Genomic DNA, 15,652 nt, shown 5'->3' on the forward strand with positions numbered 1-15,652 from the left:
GACCGAGCAGGAGCCGGTGGCGGCGGGGGGCGGCCGCGGCCGGCACCGTGGCGCGGGGGGGTCCCGCGTCCGCTTCGAGGAGGGCGCCGTGTTCCTGGCCGCCTGCTCCAGCGGCGACACCGAGGAGGTGAAGAGGCTGCTGGGCCGCGGCGCCCGCATCAACACCACCAATGTGGACGGGCTGACAGCCCTGCACCAGGTACCGGGGCCGGGGGGCGGCCCGGCCGTGTGTGCCCTCGGCCTGCGGGGGACGGTGGTACCGGCAGCCCCGGCCGGGGACGTCGGTAAACAAAGGCTTCGGTTCGCTTTGATCCTTTTGAGCCCCGTCCGGTGCGTTCAGCCTGTGGCAGAGCACAGACCGAGGTGCTTCCCATCGGACAGTGGGATGTACCAACTTCTCACAGGGTTATTAAGTAGATTAATTAGCAAAATAAAACGGGGTCCGGCAGGGCTTCGGGCCTGGCTAGGCGATCAATTTATTAATTTTTTCAAAATTTAGGATTTGATTGGGATCTCCTGAAGTGCCGGGAAAATTTCCCGGCAGGACTGGGAATTTTGCAAGGTCAGGAGTGTCTGGCCAGTTCTTGTGTTTAATCAGAGCTGCCTTGAAACTCCCCAAACTGCTCCTTGGCAGAGAGCAGCCACATGGCCGATAAGTAACGTAGATTCTATTAATACTCATCCAAATGTGAAGATGGTACAAAGTGGTCTCTGGAATTGGCTGCAGAGTGGTGGTAAAGCCTTGACTGTCAAGAAACATGTGCTGTGTTCCATCTGTAGCTTTCCCTGCTCTGGTATAAATGAGCAGGAAGGCAAGGGAACATGCAGAATTGCCTCCCTGGAATATTGGGAAACCTGTTGCTGTGCAAGACTGATTGAGAATTTAGCAGGGTGTGTGAAATCAGTGTCCAGGATTGGTCCATCTGGTCAGAGAAATGAATCTGATTTGGATCCAGGCCAGCTTGGGAAACAAAATTTTCTTAGTTCAGGATAGTGTAGATGAAGCATGTACTGTAGCAACAGGAGTGAGGAAAAAGGGACAGTTCAGGAATAACATCAGGAAATAATGTGTTTGTAAAGAGTAACATGTTAACAGCACAAATAGCAGGATAATTCTTGAGCTAATTAGGATTTCTTCTTTGCTGGGCTGATGTTACAGAAACGTTTGGGACATGTACAAGGTAGTTCAGGAGCTTGCTGGCTCACAGCTGTCAGGGAACAAGGGGCAGGAAGATTTACTCATTTTGGCTTGGTCTTCCAAAAATAAGTTGTGAAGCAAAGAGCATGCAAGCTTACAGACTGTCAGGTTGAATAAGACTTCAGCTGGCAAAGCAGCGAGCCTTGTAATGGCTGGGCCTTTTTCTTGGTTATTTGTGGAGTTTGGTATAGCAACAGCAAATAAATTGTCCTGTGTTAGTAACTTCTAGTCCAGCACATGTATATTTATTATCAGATAAATAACTAGTCCTGCAGACATTGGTAAGAACCAGCTACTGAAAAGCTGGTTATTCAAAGCATTTTGAAGCCAAGGCTGAATTTAAGGTGGATACATGGTGGAGTTGGGATGACTTGATGAGGGATTTCCAGCCAGGATCGATTGTGATCCCTCAGAAGGGTCTCGTGCTGCTGTGGGTAATGTGAGGTGTCTGGTGGAGTGTGCTGGACTCTGATGGCAGGCAGTGAGCTCAGCAAGGTCATGCTCCTGGAGACTGTGGCAGGCCATATATTGACAGGCAGGCTGCAAATTGAATTCTGTGTACGTAAAGGATACAGAATTGTATCATATGTGCCGGAGGAGCCCAGTATCGGGTGACACTGACCAGTAACACCTAGGCCTTGATACTTGGAAGACCTTGGATGAGTGAGTGGTGGAGCAGATGTTGGCAGTACCAGCCAGCTGCTTACATGAAGTGTTTCTTCACAAACTGGCCAGAAAGGGAGGGTGACCTTACTGTGATTGGAATAAAAACTTTGTTCCAATGTCCCATGGATGGAATAACAGTTTTGCTGAAGAGTGACAAGATGTTCTTGCACACCCAAATGGAACAAATGCTGTTTTGCTAAAGGTTTTGTTGTGCTTGTGTATCCCAAGTCTGTAAACCTCTATCAGATGAAAATGTTTATTAGCATGGTTGGGGAGGTTGTTATGAGTTCCTTTCTCTGAACCTGACCAAAATAGATTTGTTTTCATGTTGCTTGGAGAATAATGCTACCTCTGGTAAAGTTAGGTTGGGGATCCCCAGAGCACTGGTTGACAACTGGAATGATGTAATACATGTGAAGATATTTAAATAACTTCTCTTAGCACTAGAAACACAATGTTTTGTTACAGGGCAGATGGTAATGACAGTCTGCTCTTGTTTAGTACCTGTTCAACCAAATGGCCACTCAATGAGGAAGGAAATCCTACACATTGAAAAAAGCTGGCTTTCTTGACAGAAAGATCAGGTAAAATATTTTTCTTTGGTTAAAAAATTTAATGTATGAGACTTGTTCTGGATGAGCATTCAGGTCTTTTTAGGCAGTGAAAGGGTTAACCAAGTCAATTGACTTAATTTGTCAGAGTCAGCAGCTGCTCCCACAAAACCTAAGACCAATCTTATAAATCAGGTTAGTTTGTTTGAAGCACAGGGTGGGCCCAAATATTGTGTGCATTCACAAAGGTAAAATTACACTTGCTCTGGTATCTGGGCCACTGTGGCTAAGACCCATTATGTACTTGGTGTGTGAGAAGCTGGCTTGGCTATTTATAGCCACAAAGCTATATTTTGAAAATAACCTTTTAAATTACAAGTGATGTTTTTGAGCCTGCAGCCTGTGTCACTGCCCTCTTTGGAGGCATCAGACCTGCACCACAGCCCATGTCTGGAACCTGTAGGGTGGCTTCAGCTGTATTTTGTCTACCTCAGTACCTGCAGAATGTTCCTGGATGAACATCAGTCCCATATTTTCAATTATAAACTTAGATTATGCTCACTGAATTATTTTTGACAATGATTTTGCATCTAATGCAGAATGGAAAGGGAGATATTAGTTAAATGTGGGTGAACACGTAGAAATCATCAAGAAACGTTGGTGAAATGAACTGTTGGTGGCAGCTGAACTTCTCCAGGGTTTGCAGGTGGTGGGAAATGGGTGTGAACTGCTCCTCTGTCTCCTGGGTGACAGATAAAACCAAAGAGTAAACTTGTATGAAAATTGAGTCTTAAGGGAAGACTCAATTTTTCAACTGCTGCTTCTAGTTGGGAAAGCGTCTCCCAATGTAATAATATCGATGCTTGTTTGTCTTCAAGGACTGGTTCACAAAAGATGACAGCAAAGATTGTTTATCCTCTGTCTGCCCTTTGATGATTTACTCTGTTTCCCTTTGGCCTGTTCCAAGGAGAAGTGAGTTGCTCATGAAATAACTCCTGTGTCATTTACATTTACAAGTACTCTGCAGTACCTTGGTGCTTGCTGTTGACTTTGTTTTCAGGTGCTGGGTGCCTGTGCTAATGCAGGAACTGCTTCCTGAGTCGTCAGGTACTTTGTGCAGTGACTCTGGCTTAGGTGGAGGCTGTTTGTTATTCTCAGTTTGTTATTCCTCCTTCTGAGCTAGAGCTGTAGAACTGCAGGCATGTCTGGTTGCTCCTCAGAGCTTTCTAAGGTGGCATCTGTGTCAAAAGGTTTGGGCAATTTTCATTTGCTGCTCAGCAAGTTTGCTGTTTCCTCATACAGGTTGTGTGCAGCCATAACAAAGTAGGAAGCAGCAGAGATTTTGGACAGTCCAGAAAGCAGAGGTGATAGAAGCACTCTGCCCCATCACAGCAGTCTGGACACTGTTGGAAGAGTCACTGAGGTGCTAACACTGGAACAAAATCTGGGGACTGAGGGAAGGGGGGACAGGATTCCCCCACCACTAAACCATGTCCCTAGGTGCCACAGCTTTCTGAGCACCTTCAGAGATGGTGACTCCACCATGTCACTGGGCAACCTGTGCCAGGACCTGACCACCCTTTTGGCAAGAAATTTTCTATAATCAACCTAAACCTCCCCTGGCACAGCTTGAGGCTGTTCTCTCTCATCTTGTACCCTGGGAGAAGAGCCCTGCACCCCCCAAGCTGTCACCTCCTGGCAGGGAGTTGTGCAGAGCCAGAAAGTCCCTCCTGAGCCTCCTTTTCTCCAAAGGTTGAGCTCCCCCAGCTGCTCCTGGTTCTCCAGCCCCTTCCCCAGCTCCATTCCCTTCTCTGGACACAAAATTTCTTAATCACTGAAAGGTAACAGGCAGTCGGTGCCTTAAGAGGTGAGGAGATAACACAACTTACAGTGGCATGACAACTCTGGAATAAATGTTCAGGTGCCCCATCTTTGGGGCATCTCAGCTGTGGTTTAAGGTAGTTCAGCTTCTGATCTCTAAGTTGGTGATGATAGCATCATAGATCAGGCTGCATTTTTAAAGATTGGGTTAGGCTGCATTGCCTAAAAATACATTCATTCCTGGCATAGAAGCTTATCTGGGGAGAGTGATACCTTTCCCACCACACTGCAGAGTTCCTTTCTGAAGGTGTTCTTCTGCCATGAAAAGTAAAAGTTGCAAGCTTCTTGTGCTGCATGTAACACTGCTTGTCAAAGTGAAATAAGGCACTGTTAAAAATAGGGTTTATCACTAGGGTGAGTGAAATGGGGTTTTTGGGTTTCAGTTATAAATGGGAATTCAGTTACATGTACCATCCCACAGGGCTCTGAATAAAGTGAGACAGCTTGGAAGGTGCCTGCAATACACCAGGAATTTATGAGACAAAATAGTTAAAATCTGAAGTGCTGTTTTATCAACCTCATGATTTTATTTTCTTCTTTTTGGCTTACTCAGTCCCTGTTTTGCCTTGATGTTTTCATCAAGGGTTCAATTGTCTTTCCCTTGCATCTCTATTTCCAAGCAATCTTCTGAGTGGGCAGAATTAACTGTAGACTACACAAACTAACCTTGAGCTGCACTTAGAGCCTGGGAGAGCTGCTCCTCCTGGCAGCAGGGCAGGAAACCTTCCCCTGGTTTGGTTTGGGGCACTTTCAACTGGATGGTTTAGCTTCTGGAAACCAAAGACAACCACATCATCATTTAGTCAATGCTAGGTGCCTGGGAGGAAGCTCTGCATTTCAGTAAGTAGATGGGTATTTGGGAGGGGAGATGTGCATCTTCATTGCTTCCTTCCTCAGCCTTTGTTTATCCTACCCAGTGATGCTGTGCATGAAGCTCTGCTGTTCCCCAGAAACACTGGGCAAGGGAGCTGGTGGCATTTTCAGCAACAGCTTCCTTCATGGCAAGTGCTGACCCTGGTCCCTTAGTGCTGCCCATGGAAAGGTTCTCATCTCCACTGGAGCTGCTGGGCAAGCTGGAGTTCTGGCCTCACAGGGGAGGCTCATTTGGTATCAAAGGCATTTTAGGGAAAGCTTCTTGTGCCTAATACATGCTGAAAGCTTTCTGACTTGGGCAGATGAAATTCTTGAGCTTGCATCAGAGGAGGAGACAAATTTTCCATGCTGCATAGTTGTCTGAATCGATATGGTTTGATAAGATTGAAAGCCAGCTCAGCAAAAATTCAGGAATGAGCAATGAATGCAGTGCCTGGACAGTCCCTGCTCCAGCAGCACAGGGTCCTGCAGCTCCTGCTAGCATGGCTGGAAACATTCAGGGTTTGTGCTCAAACATTCAGTACATTTATGTGCAAAACTCTCAGCTCTAACCTGGATGAAACTCCCATCTTCCTGGCATTGTTTTTTACAATTTATAATGCCTTTTGCGTATTTTAATGGGGAGTGTTGGGGCTGGGATCTGTTTCTATTTCAAACAGTTTTAGAGATTTAGAATTCAGACTAGGTACTGTGGGGCTTGTGAAACATCACACATGCTGTGTTTTGTAATGTACTGATATAATAACTGACTAATATGAAAATACAGGACTTCTGAATTGGTATGCTGGCTCCTAATTGAGAATTATTATATACTGTAAGTCAAAAAGGCCTGTCAGACTGTGAATATTAGGGCAATCAGTTTTAAGACTGTTGGGAGACAAGAACATTACATAAGTGGTTGTATAAATTGATATTTTTTTTCTTTCTAACTTTTGAATACAAATAAGGGCAGGTGGACCATGAAATATTCTGAAACATGGTTTTGAAACATTGTGTTTGTGCAGAGACTGGGGTAAAAAATGAAAGAGAAATGCAGAGCCTTTCAGGGGAATGGCAGCCCCTGCCATGCAGTGACAGATCCCCAGCTGAGTGAACCATTTGACCCAGTGACGATGGTGTGGCCCCAGCACGGTGAGGATGCCCAGTATAAATCCTGGGATCTGAGTCTGCAGTTTATTTTCAGCTGTCCTTCTAAAGGGAGGTGCCACAGCTGTCCTGCAATCTCCTTTCTTGGGCTGCAGCAAACTGATCTGCACGGGGAGGAAAGGTGCAGCTTGCAGGAGGAGCTGGGCCATGGCCCTCAGCAAGAAAACGTCACTTGCTAAAAATTTTGAGAGCAGGTTGGACAGGGCTTTGAGCAGCCTGGTCTGGTGGAAGGTGTTCCTGTCCACAGCAGGACATTCAGTGAGGTGAACTTTAAGGCCCCTTCCAACCCAAACCAGTTTGTGACTCTGTGAAGGAAGGATTTGGTGGGGATTTAGGTGCCTGATTTTCATGGGGCTCACTTCAGCGTGATTGGACTTAAGAACAAGCTCATGGTGAGTGTGATCTGTCCAGGCAGAGATGTTTCAAGCTGCTGTGAACATGAAATGGAAGCAGTGGGACCCAGAGTATGGCTGTGAGATGAACCTGCACCGCTTCAGGGAGCTAAATTTTATTTCCTCCCTCCACTCCTGAGATGTCCCACCTCTTACTGTGGTGAAACACGACCTTTCTTAAATACCTGATTCTTAAAATGTTTTTCAAAGGAAATTTGCTTTTCTGCATTTCCAGGCTAATGAGCACGATACCACACGTTGCTAACAGCCAGATCCCAGGAGTCAGGCTTCTCTTTTCACATCAAGCTGTTGACAATCAAGGACATCAAAATTCCTAATTCAGACACCTACGTAATTTCTCATGACAGTTTTCATTCATAAGAATTATAATGTGCAGTGCTTACAAGTGATCAGTATTTTAGAAAATACATCCATGTGTTCTCTTGTTAAATATTTTCTTGTTAAACAAATTTTGGAAAAATTGGTCTCCTTCCAGCTTTAAGCTTAAATATAGGCTTTGCTGATCTGAAAACAACCAAAATAACTGAAAATTCACTCTTTAAGAGTAAATGGTAGGATTTATTTTTCTTTAATGCTGAGTTGTTTGGGATTTTTGTAGCTTGTTTCCTGTGGTTGGTCAAAATAGAACACTCTAAACTTGTAGGAGTCTCACTGGAAATGTTTCTATAATACAAAAGCTGACCTTGCAGGGGGACACAAGCAGCTTCAGCATTGCTTTTCCAGCATTCAGCCTTGCTCATAAATCTTTGTGAGATGTACAGAATGCAGAGTGACCACCTGCCATTAGCTTTTTATGTGTCACTGCCTTTTCAGGGGAAAACTAAACCTGGCCCCTGTCTGATCCCCTGAGCCAGAGCATTGATTTGCCACAGTGATTGCTCACCATCCATTTCTGGAATCTCTCTGAAGCCACCTCCTATTTATAATTTGTCATTCCCTGCTGTATCAGTTAATGTGATGGTTTTTTACATCTGAAGTGGTGTGACAGCAGCAAGTCCTAGTCCAGGCTTGTCTAAACACAAGTGCTGGCTCAGTGAGGGGACTCCAGCAGTGGTTTAGGGAAGTGAGGTGACTGTGAGTCAGGAATTTTAAAAGAATTAAGAATTTTAGAAAAGTTAAATATCTTAGCTAGAGTTAATGATTGGGTTAGAAGCAGGATTTGAGATAATGAGTCCTGGACTTGGGTAACAAATTACTTGTCATTGTATGTTTGTTTAGCTGTGCTTATAATGAGAAAAAAAGAAACTGATAAATGGGAAAAACACAGACCTTACATCTGGAAACCCATTTAAAAGTCACGAAGAGAGGAAATTGCAGTTCCAAGTGTCATTTGTAGTGTCCACCATTGGAAAGGTAGAAAGGTCAGAGTGAGGAAAAGTGACTTTCCTTCATCTTTTGAGGACCCCTCCTTGTCAAAACAACCCCCTCCTCAAATTAGGGAACCAACCATGCAGGCTTAATGACATTTTAAACTCAGTACCATGCATTTTAATTCAGAGCAGGGAATGGCAGGTGTTAGTGTTATGAATATATATTAGTATTTTGGATATTCAAGACTTTTGTAAATAAATAGACACTTTTGTCAACTTGCAGTGGATATTAAGGGGATGACCCCTGCACTTGCCTGGCCCTGAATAAACAGATAATCTCTAACTTAAACCATTAGAGGGTCTTTGTCTGTCAACAGATTGATATTGATACTGGATCAATATTGATACCTTGGAAACTCAGCTGTGTGTGGGCTCTGCCCAAACCTGGCTTCTGTCTGTTTAGTTTGGACCTGTAAACAGAGTAGCATCACCCAGGGAAATGTAAACCAGCATGAAGCTGGTAGGGCCCACACAGGGAGCTGCTCCCAGTTCACCACGCAGGCTTTGTGCTTGAATTGAAGCATCCAGAAATGCTTCTGGTTTCATTCTGAAGTCAAAGTATGAAGCATCTTCCTTTTCCAGGATTTCAGTTCATATGGATTGTCAGCCTTACCCAAAACAACTATTAATTATGAATTATCTTGAGTGGCAGTTATAAAAAGTGGGAACTTTATAAAAAAAAAGCAGCTTTTTCCACAGGCAGATAGCAATAGGACAAGGGGGAACAGTTTTAAGCTAAAAGTGAAGAGGTTTAGGTAGAACATTGGGGAAAAAATCTTCCCTGTAAAGGTGGTGAGGCCCTGGCACAGGTGCCCAGAGAAGCTGTGGCTGCCCCACTCCTGGAAGGGTTCACAGCCAGGTTGGACAGGGCTTGGAGCAGCCTGGGATAGAGGGAGTTGTCCCTGCAGGGAATGGAACTGGATGAGCTTTAAGTTCCCTACAAATCCAAACCAGCCTGGGATTCTATGATCTCTGACAATTTAATACTTTGTGTAGAGACATGGAAGTAGGGATTTCCCCCTTAGAAGGTCCGTGGGACAGGGGAGTTGTGACCCAGCTGGCTGTGAGTGCTGTGGCTTGCTTTAATTGTTTTGGTATACCCAAATATATGTGTATGTATATATATATATATTTATACCATTGCTCTGAGTTACAGCATAAGCAGAGACCCTGCCTGTACCAACAGAAATAATCAGAATATTTACCTTAAATACTGTTGTGGTACTGGAGGATGAAATGTTCTAAATTTTTATCTAACAAGCCATTCTTCCAACCCCATTTGCTCTGTGGTTTAACTTAGTGGGATGACACACTCAGTGTAGGCAGCTTTGGTGTTTTTGTGGATAGCAGCTAAATCTGAGCAACTGGGTGCAGTAGCAGAACCAACACCTGTCCAGGAAGAGGTGCACATCCTGAGCCTGGGTAGGAGTCTGACCGTACCTGTGACACACTTCACACTTGCCAACTGTCTGATCTAATTTATTTTCAAGTGCCATGAACGTGTCAGTGGTAGTTTCTGTGCTAGTGAGCCCTGGGTTCTTACTTGAGCCTTTTAATGAATATCACAAGTCATGTTGGTGTGGCTGACATGTATTAATGTAATCACTGGTGTTACCAAAAAATATTCCACTGGCAAAGATTCTTTCAAAGCACTTGATGGCAGTGAAATGCTACATTTTAGCCTATTAGCAGATCATCTTCCATTTTTTATGAAAGATGTGGGTTTTAAGAGTCTGCAGCAACTATTTCAAGCAGAATTATGAATTCTGGGCTGAAATAGCTCTCTAGAACAGAGGTAGAAAGAGCTGCTGACTTGCTTCTAAAGGAGACAGTGTTTGGGTTAAGCTTTCAAAGCTGGTTCCATCACTTGATTCTGGCTTTCAGATCTTCCCTGGCTTCATGTTCTTTCCCTGTGTTCTGAGGAAGCTGACTGATCTGCTCTGTGCTTCAGCCAGCTTGACTTGGGGTGGGCTGATGTTCTGATCATATCCTTTTAGGGGGATCTGTGTACCCTGCAAGGCTTTGGAAGGGAGAAGTTATGTGCAAAGGGACTGTTTCAAAGGCTTTGGAGAGGCAGAACGTTATTGTGGAGTTGCAGAGTCTCTGCCAGGTATTTGTATGGATGGTCCATAGCAGTTTATTCTGCCTGGCTGGCCTCTGTTGCCTGACTCTCCCTGAGAGCTGTGCAGGTTGTTTGCTGCAGAGCTGCTTTACAGCCCCAGTCTGTGCTGCTGCAAGGGCTTGTTCTGTCCCAGGCCAGGACACTGTGCCTCTCTTGTCCTTCATAACCTCTCCATCAGCCCCTTTGTCCAGGCTGTGTAGGTCCCTCTGACCTGCCTGCCCCAGCCATGCCAGCAGTTTGACATCATCTGCAGGCTTGGTGAGAGTGCTCTCTGTCCTGTAATTGCTGTTAATTGAGTTTGTTAATGAAGACATGGATTTGTATTGACCCCATATAAGCCCTGAGGGATGCTGCTGGTAATCAGCTGCTAGCTGGACTTTGTACAGCTGAGCACCTTTTGAGCCTGATATTCTCACCAGCATCAGTCATCTGCTTCTGCTGTCCAGCTCCTGCCTGTTGGAAACACTGGCAGAGACAGTGTCAGAGGTGTAGCACACTTCTCCCATCCTCCCCAGAGGCAGCTTGGAGTCAGTTGTCACTGGTGAAACTGTGCTGGCTGTTCCCCCTCCTGCTGGAAATGGCTCTCAGCAAGATTTACTGCACAGCCTTTGCAGGAGCTACGGTGAGATTGAGAGCTCTGATGTTCCCTGCATCCTTCTAACCTGGGGTTGGGCAGTGTTTGCATGTCATCAGGCCTCCCTTTGTCACCAGGACAGTGATTTGCAGTGACATCAGTCAGCTCCTTCTTAAGCTGTATCTGCATGCCAGCTGGTCTCAAAAGTGGTCCATGCTCATTCCTTCCCCCTCATTCCCTGGGTCGAGGCTCTGAGGCTGCACAAGGAGCTAACAAGACAAGTCTGTGCTTCCTGGTTGGACCAGCACTGTCATCTGGAGCACTGCTGGAGTTGGGGGCCTGCAGGGAGCTTCAGCAATCCTCACCTCTGACTCTCTGCAGTGACTGTCAGACATTCCTGGGATCACAGAACTATGGAATGGTTTGGGTTGGAGGGGCCCTTAAAGATTGTCTTATTCCAGTCATGGCAGGGATGTTTTTCCACTGAACCAGGTTGTTCAAAGCCCTGATCAACCTGGCCTTGGACACTTCCAGGATTGGAATACTCCTGTGAATGCAAACTAACCATTTGTAGGACATTTTCCTCATTTCCTTATCTCCCTGGTTTTCTGTTCCACAAGATCTCTGCCTCCTCCTCCCCCCAAAAATAAAGTAAGTTTAATGGTGAAGTCCCTGCCAGGAGGGAGATATATGTTCTTTCTACTTGACTTCAGTCCTGCAGGAACCACCTGTGAGCAGTTGCTATTGTGTCATACCTGTGGTGCCTTCCCTGCTTTTTGATGCAAACTTGTACAGTGACTTCACCTTCAATTCCAAATGGCTTTTCTGTCAGCCATGCCTTCAGATCTAAGGCATGTCGTGACCTCTTTTCTTCAGGAGCAGACGTGCAATCAGAAGTGCCGCCAGGTTGTGTCTCCCAAAAGATATGATGACTGTGGATTTCTGCTTTCTACTACCAATTTGGTAAATGTTTCTTCCCCATCCTGCAGCACAGACATCAGTGGCTTCTAAGGTTGGATGTATTTTCTTATTGAACTTGGCTGTCTTAATTTTATTAATGGGCTTAGCAATTCCTTCCAGTTGCTGAGGAATGCTTCTCACTGCTACAGTGTGCTGACACTGTAGGAAATGCTGTAAAGCTGAATAGACATTTTTGGCTTCTGAGGCCTCTTCAGTGGAGCCCTTTCTACTTTCAGTCCAGCTACCAATTTAATCAGTGCTGCACTTGAGATATTAAGTGTTGCTCAGTGCCATCTGAATATGGGAAGGGGATGCAGGAGGCACCAGGCTGGGGCTGGGCTCTGGGGAGGATGCACAGCCTGTGAGCGATGGCTGCTCAAGGCTGAACAGCCTAAGTCAGCAGGCTCAGCTTGGTCTTTGCAGAAAGAATGTCTTAGTGCCACTTGCTTTTAACCTCATCACTCCATGGGCTTAGCAGCAGTCAGTCCTGAGGGCCAAAGCTCTGATCCTGCCAGTGGCTGAGGAAACTGAGCTGCTGGGTAGGAGTCAGTGGCTCCTGTGCTTTGGAGACCAGCAGGCAGGGCAGTGAGGAGAAAGAGCAGGGCTTGGCAGCTGCAGCCCCTCTCTTGGACCAAGTGGAAAAGCCTCTGGCTAGGAGGGGAAGGAACCAGGGAGGATAACAGCCCTGTTTGACAGCTGTGTTCCTTTGGATTGTCCTGGGTGGGACTGTGTGTTCGCTGTTCCTGGGCAGTACCACCATGTGTTGGCTGCTCTGCATCCCCAGGTGCTGCTCCAGGGCTGTGCAGATGCTTTCTGGATTAAAGTGCTGTTCTGGGGGTTCAAACTGCCCTGGGGCTGTTGAGCTTGTCACCAGCTGTTGAGCTATGTCACTTGCCCACCAGCTGACATTTGTTTCCCAGACCCTCTGTCGCTTAATTGAATTAATTCAGTGGAAAGCTGAAAAGCAGTAGAGTTCCCACCAGGTCCTCAGGGGTCCACTTTTTATCCAGGTGTCCTGAGGACCTAGAAGGCCAGTGGTGTCCTGGGGTACATTGGGAAAAGCGTTCCCAGCAGGCCAGGGAGGGATCCTGCCCCTCTGTCCAGCCCTGGCGAGGCACACCTGGAGTGCTGTGTCCAGGTCTGGGCTCCTCAGGACAGGAGGGACCTGCAGCTTCTGAAGTGGGGCCAGCAGAAGCTGTGGAGGTGAGGAAGGGCCTGGAGCATCTCCCCACTAAAGAAAGGCTGAGGGAGCTGGGGCTGTTCAGCCTCAAGAGGGGACAGCTGAGATGGGATCTCATTCCTGTCTGACAGTGTCTGCAGGGAGGGCTCAGAGCAGGGCCCAGGCTCTGCTCCCCACGACCCAGCCCTGGCACAAGAGGAATGGGCAGGAGCTGATGCTCAAGAAATTCCACCTGCACATGAGGCAGAGCTTCTTCCCTGGGCAGTGACTGAGACCTGAACAGGCTGCCCAGAGAGGCTGTGGAGTCCCCTGACTGGGGATATCTCAGACCCATCTAGACACAGTCCTGTACCATGTGCTCTGGGGTGACTCTGCCTGAGCAGGGAGGTGGGACCAGATGAGCCACTGGGGTCCCTTCCAGCCTGAGCCACTGTGGGGTCTGTGATCCCCAGTGTGACCTGAGCCTCACTCGAGATTCTGCTGTAGACAGAGGCACTCAGGTATTGGTGTGTCAGCACAAAGGCTCTGGGCATCAGCCTTCCAGATTTCAGGTCAGATCTCCCACACCTCTCCTGGTGTTTGCACCCTGTCCCTATTCCCACACACGGGCATCTGGAGTGTGGGGTGTACAGGGAGAAAGAGGTGAGTGAGGGTGAGTGTATTTACTGCAGACAAAGAGTGCTTCTGCAAACATTCCATACTGGATCTATGAAACAGGACTTCCAATGAAGAAAAGTGAAAAGTGATGATCTAGTGGAATTTAAATCCTAATTATTTCAATATGGAAAGAATGATATATTGTTCTTTGTGACATATCATCTTTTATATGTTGTAGCCTGTGTGCATTCTCCTCTCTATCATAAATCACTGTAATAGGTACATGCTCTATTCAGGGAGCACACAGTGTCCATTTTTGGGGATTTTTTTTTGGAGTATATTGGGAGAATCTGAGCCTTGGATACAGCTCAACAAAATAGTTTCAATTGATAAATCTGTCCCACTTTTGGCATTGTGTGCTGAATATTTTTGTAGTGTCTCTGAGTGATACCAGGGTTGAGTGTTGTCAGTCTTTCCTGTACAAGAATCTCTTCAGATAAAAAAAAAAAAAAAATTCAACTTTCTGAGCTTTCCCAAGCTGTAGTATTGACAGAGGAGGTTCCAGGACTGCTCACACAAATGAAAAGTGTCAGGTCTTCAGCATCAGTTGGAGCTGGCACATGAAGTCACTGAGCTGTTACCATATACATACATATATCCATATACATTGTGTATAATGTATCACTAAAGCAGCTACCAGGAGATGTCACGGGGAAGTGAAGTTTCCAAAAAGGACTCCAAGAAGAACCTGGGGAGTGATGAACCCAAAGCAGGCAACAAGCAGGTGTATAGGAGAAATCTGGTGGAGATGGTGTGTTGGATTTCCAACATCCCTCTATGGAAGCTGTAAGGAACAAAGCTGTTGTGAAATAAAGAGATCTTAGTGATTACTGTCTGAAAGAGAGAAAACAAAGGCTGGCAATAAAGGGTCAGTTTGCAGGAGGAAGGAGAGTTATCCTGTGCATCTCCTCTGGAGTCTGCACACCTTTATGTGAGACAGGAAAGGGAATATAGAGCAAGGTCACAGTTTGCAAAGGTTCCTGCACAGTCAAGATAGTGAAATGTGAGCTGGCCCTGAATATTGGCCAATTTGCTGATAAAAGGGCTGGCAAAATTTGGTCTGTAAATGGGGAGTAATGTTTATGGGGAAATGGTGGTTTCCAATCCAGCTGTCACAGGCTGCAAAAGCTTGTATTGTGTCCATGTGTAGAATAGTATGTGCAACTCTCTACAATCTCCAAAAAAAATAAAAAATAAAATAGATAGTTAAGGGAAAGAGATGGGAAATAACAGCAAGGGGCTCAAAGCCATGGATTGGTTTCTGTACCAGGAAAGAGCAAAACTTCCACAATTCATTCTGACTGTCAGAAAGCCACAAGCACAGATATGGTAAAGATTTCCAAAATTATATGTAAAATGGCATTAGGGATGTTTGTTTTTTTTCCTACAAGAAAGAATTGAAGGACATCAGAGTTTTAAAACAAATGCTTTTTCTCATCCAGTGTAAAATTCAGCTGTGGAACTAATTGCTTTAGGACACAGCTCATGCCAAAAGCTTCATTGTGTTCAGAATCTGCATGGTGAGTAAAATCCTAACTGTAAGTTAAGCTCTGGATTGCCAAGCTCTAGGATGGGTGGAAAATATAAAGAGCAATTAAAAAAACATTATTTATTGCAGGTGACAGTCAATAAGAGAAAATTAGATGGGGGAAAACTATCAAAGCAAAAAACCTCAAATATTAAAGCAAAATTTTTGAAATTAAAATCCAGTGCTTTTCAGAGGGCTCATAAATACAGTCCTGCAGAAATGGTGGCAGTTCTGCTTTGTGCTTAGTGGGCAATTTTATTGAATTTTTGGGGAACTTGCTGCTGTGGCATGGAGATTATATTTCATAGCGTCCTCTAAACTAGAAAGAATATGTTTATGTGTGGGATATCATCTTGCTATTCCAGGAAGTTTTGAGCATTTTTCTCTTCCTGGCTCTTAGTAGCCTGAATTGTTACATCTGACTGAACACAGCATCAAGGTGTTCATGCAAGGGATGGATTTCCTCTTCTCCTCATCATATGCACTGGCTTTTCATTCTTGGGTGATTGACAAACAGAATTTGACCTTCACAG

The 15,652-nt window shown here is 45.6% G+C and overlaps 1 protein-coding gene across 1 annotated transcript in view; it reads left to right on the forward strand.

Annotated features, from left to right (window-relative positions):
- Positions 1-15,652, forward strand: part of LOC107214882 (protein phosphatase 1 regulatory subunit 12B) — a 96,902-nt gene that overhangs the window by 6,501 nt on the left and 74,749 nt on the right. Inside the window, exon 2 of the mRNA XM_033519838.1 lies at positions 11-199. Within this exon, the coding sequence (XP_033375729.1) occupies positions 11-199 (189 nt within the window). The remainder of the gene's footprint in view (positions 1-10; positions 200-15,652) is intronic.

Source organism: Parus major, chromosome 26 (genome assembly GCF_001522545.3).
Source record: "Parus major isolate Abel chromosome 26, Parus_major1.1, whole genome shotgun sequence".
In the NCBI taxonomy this organism is placed as follows: domain Eukaryota; kingdom Metazoa; phylum Chordata; class Aves; order Passeriformes; family Paridae; genus Parus; species Parus major.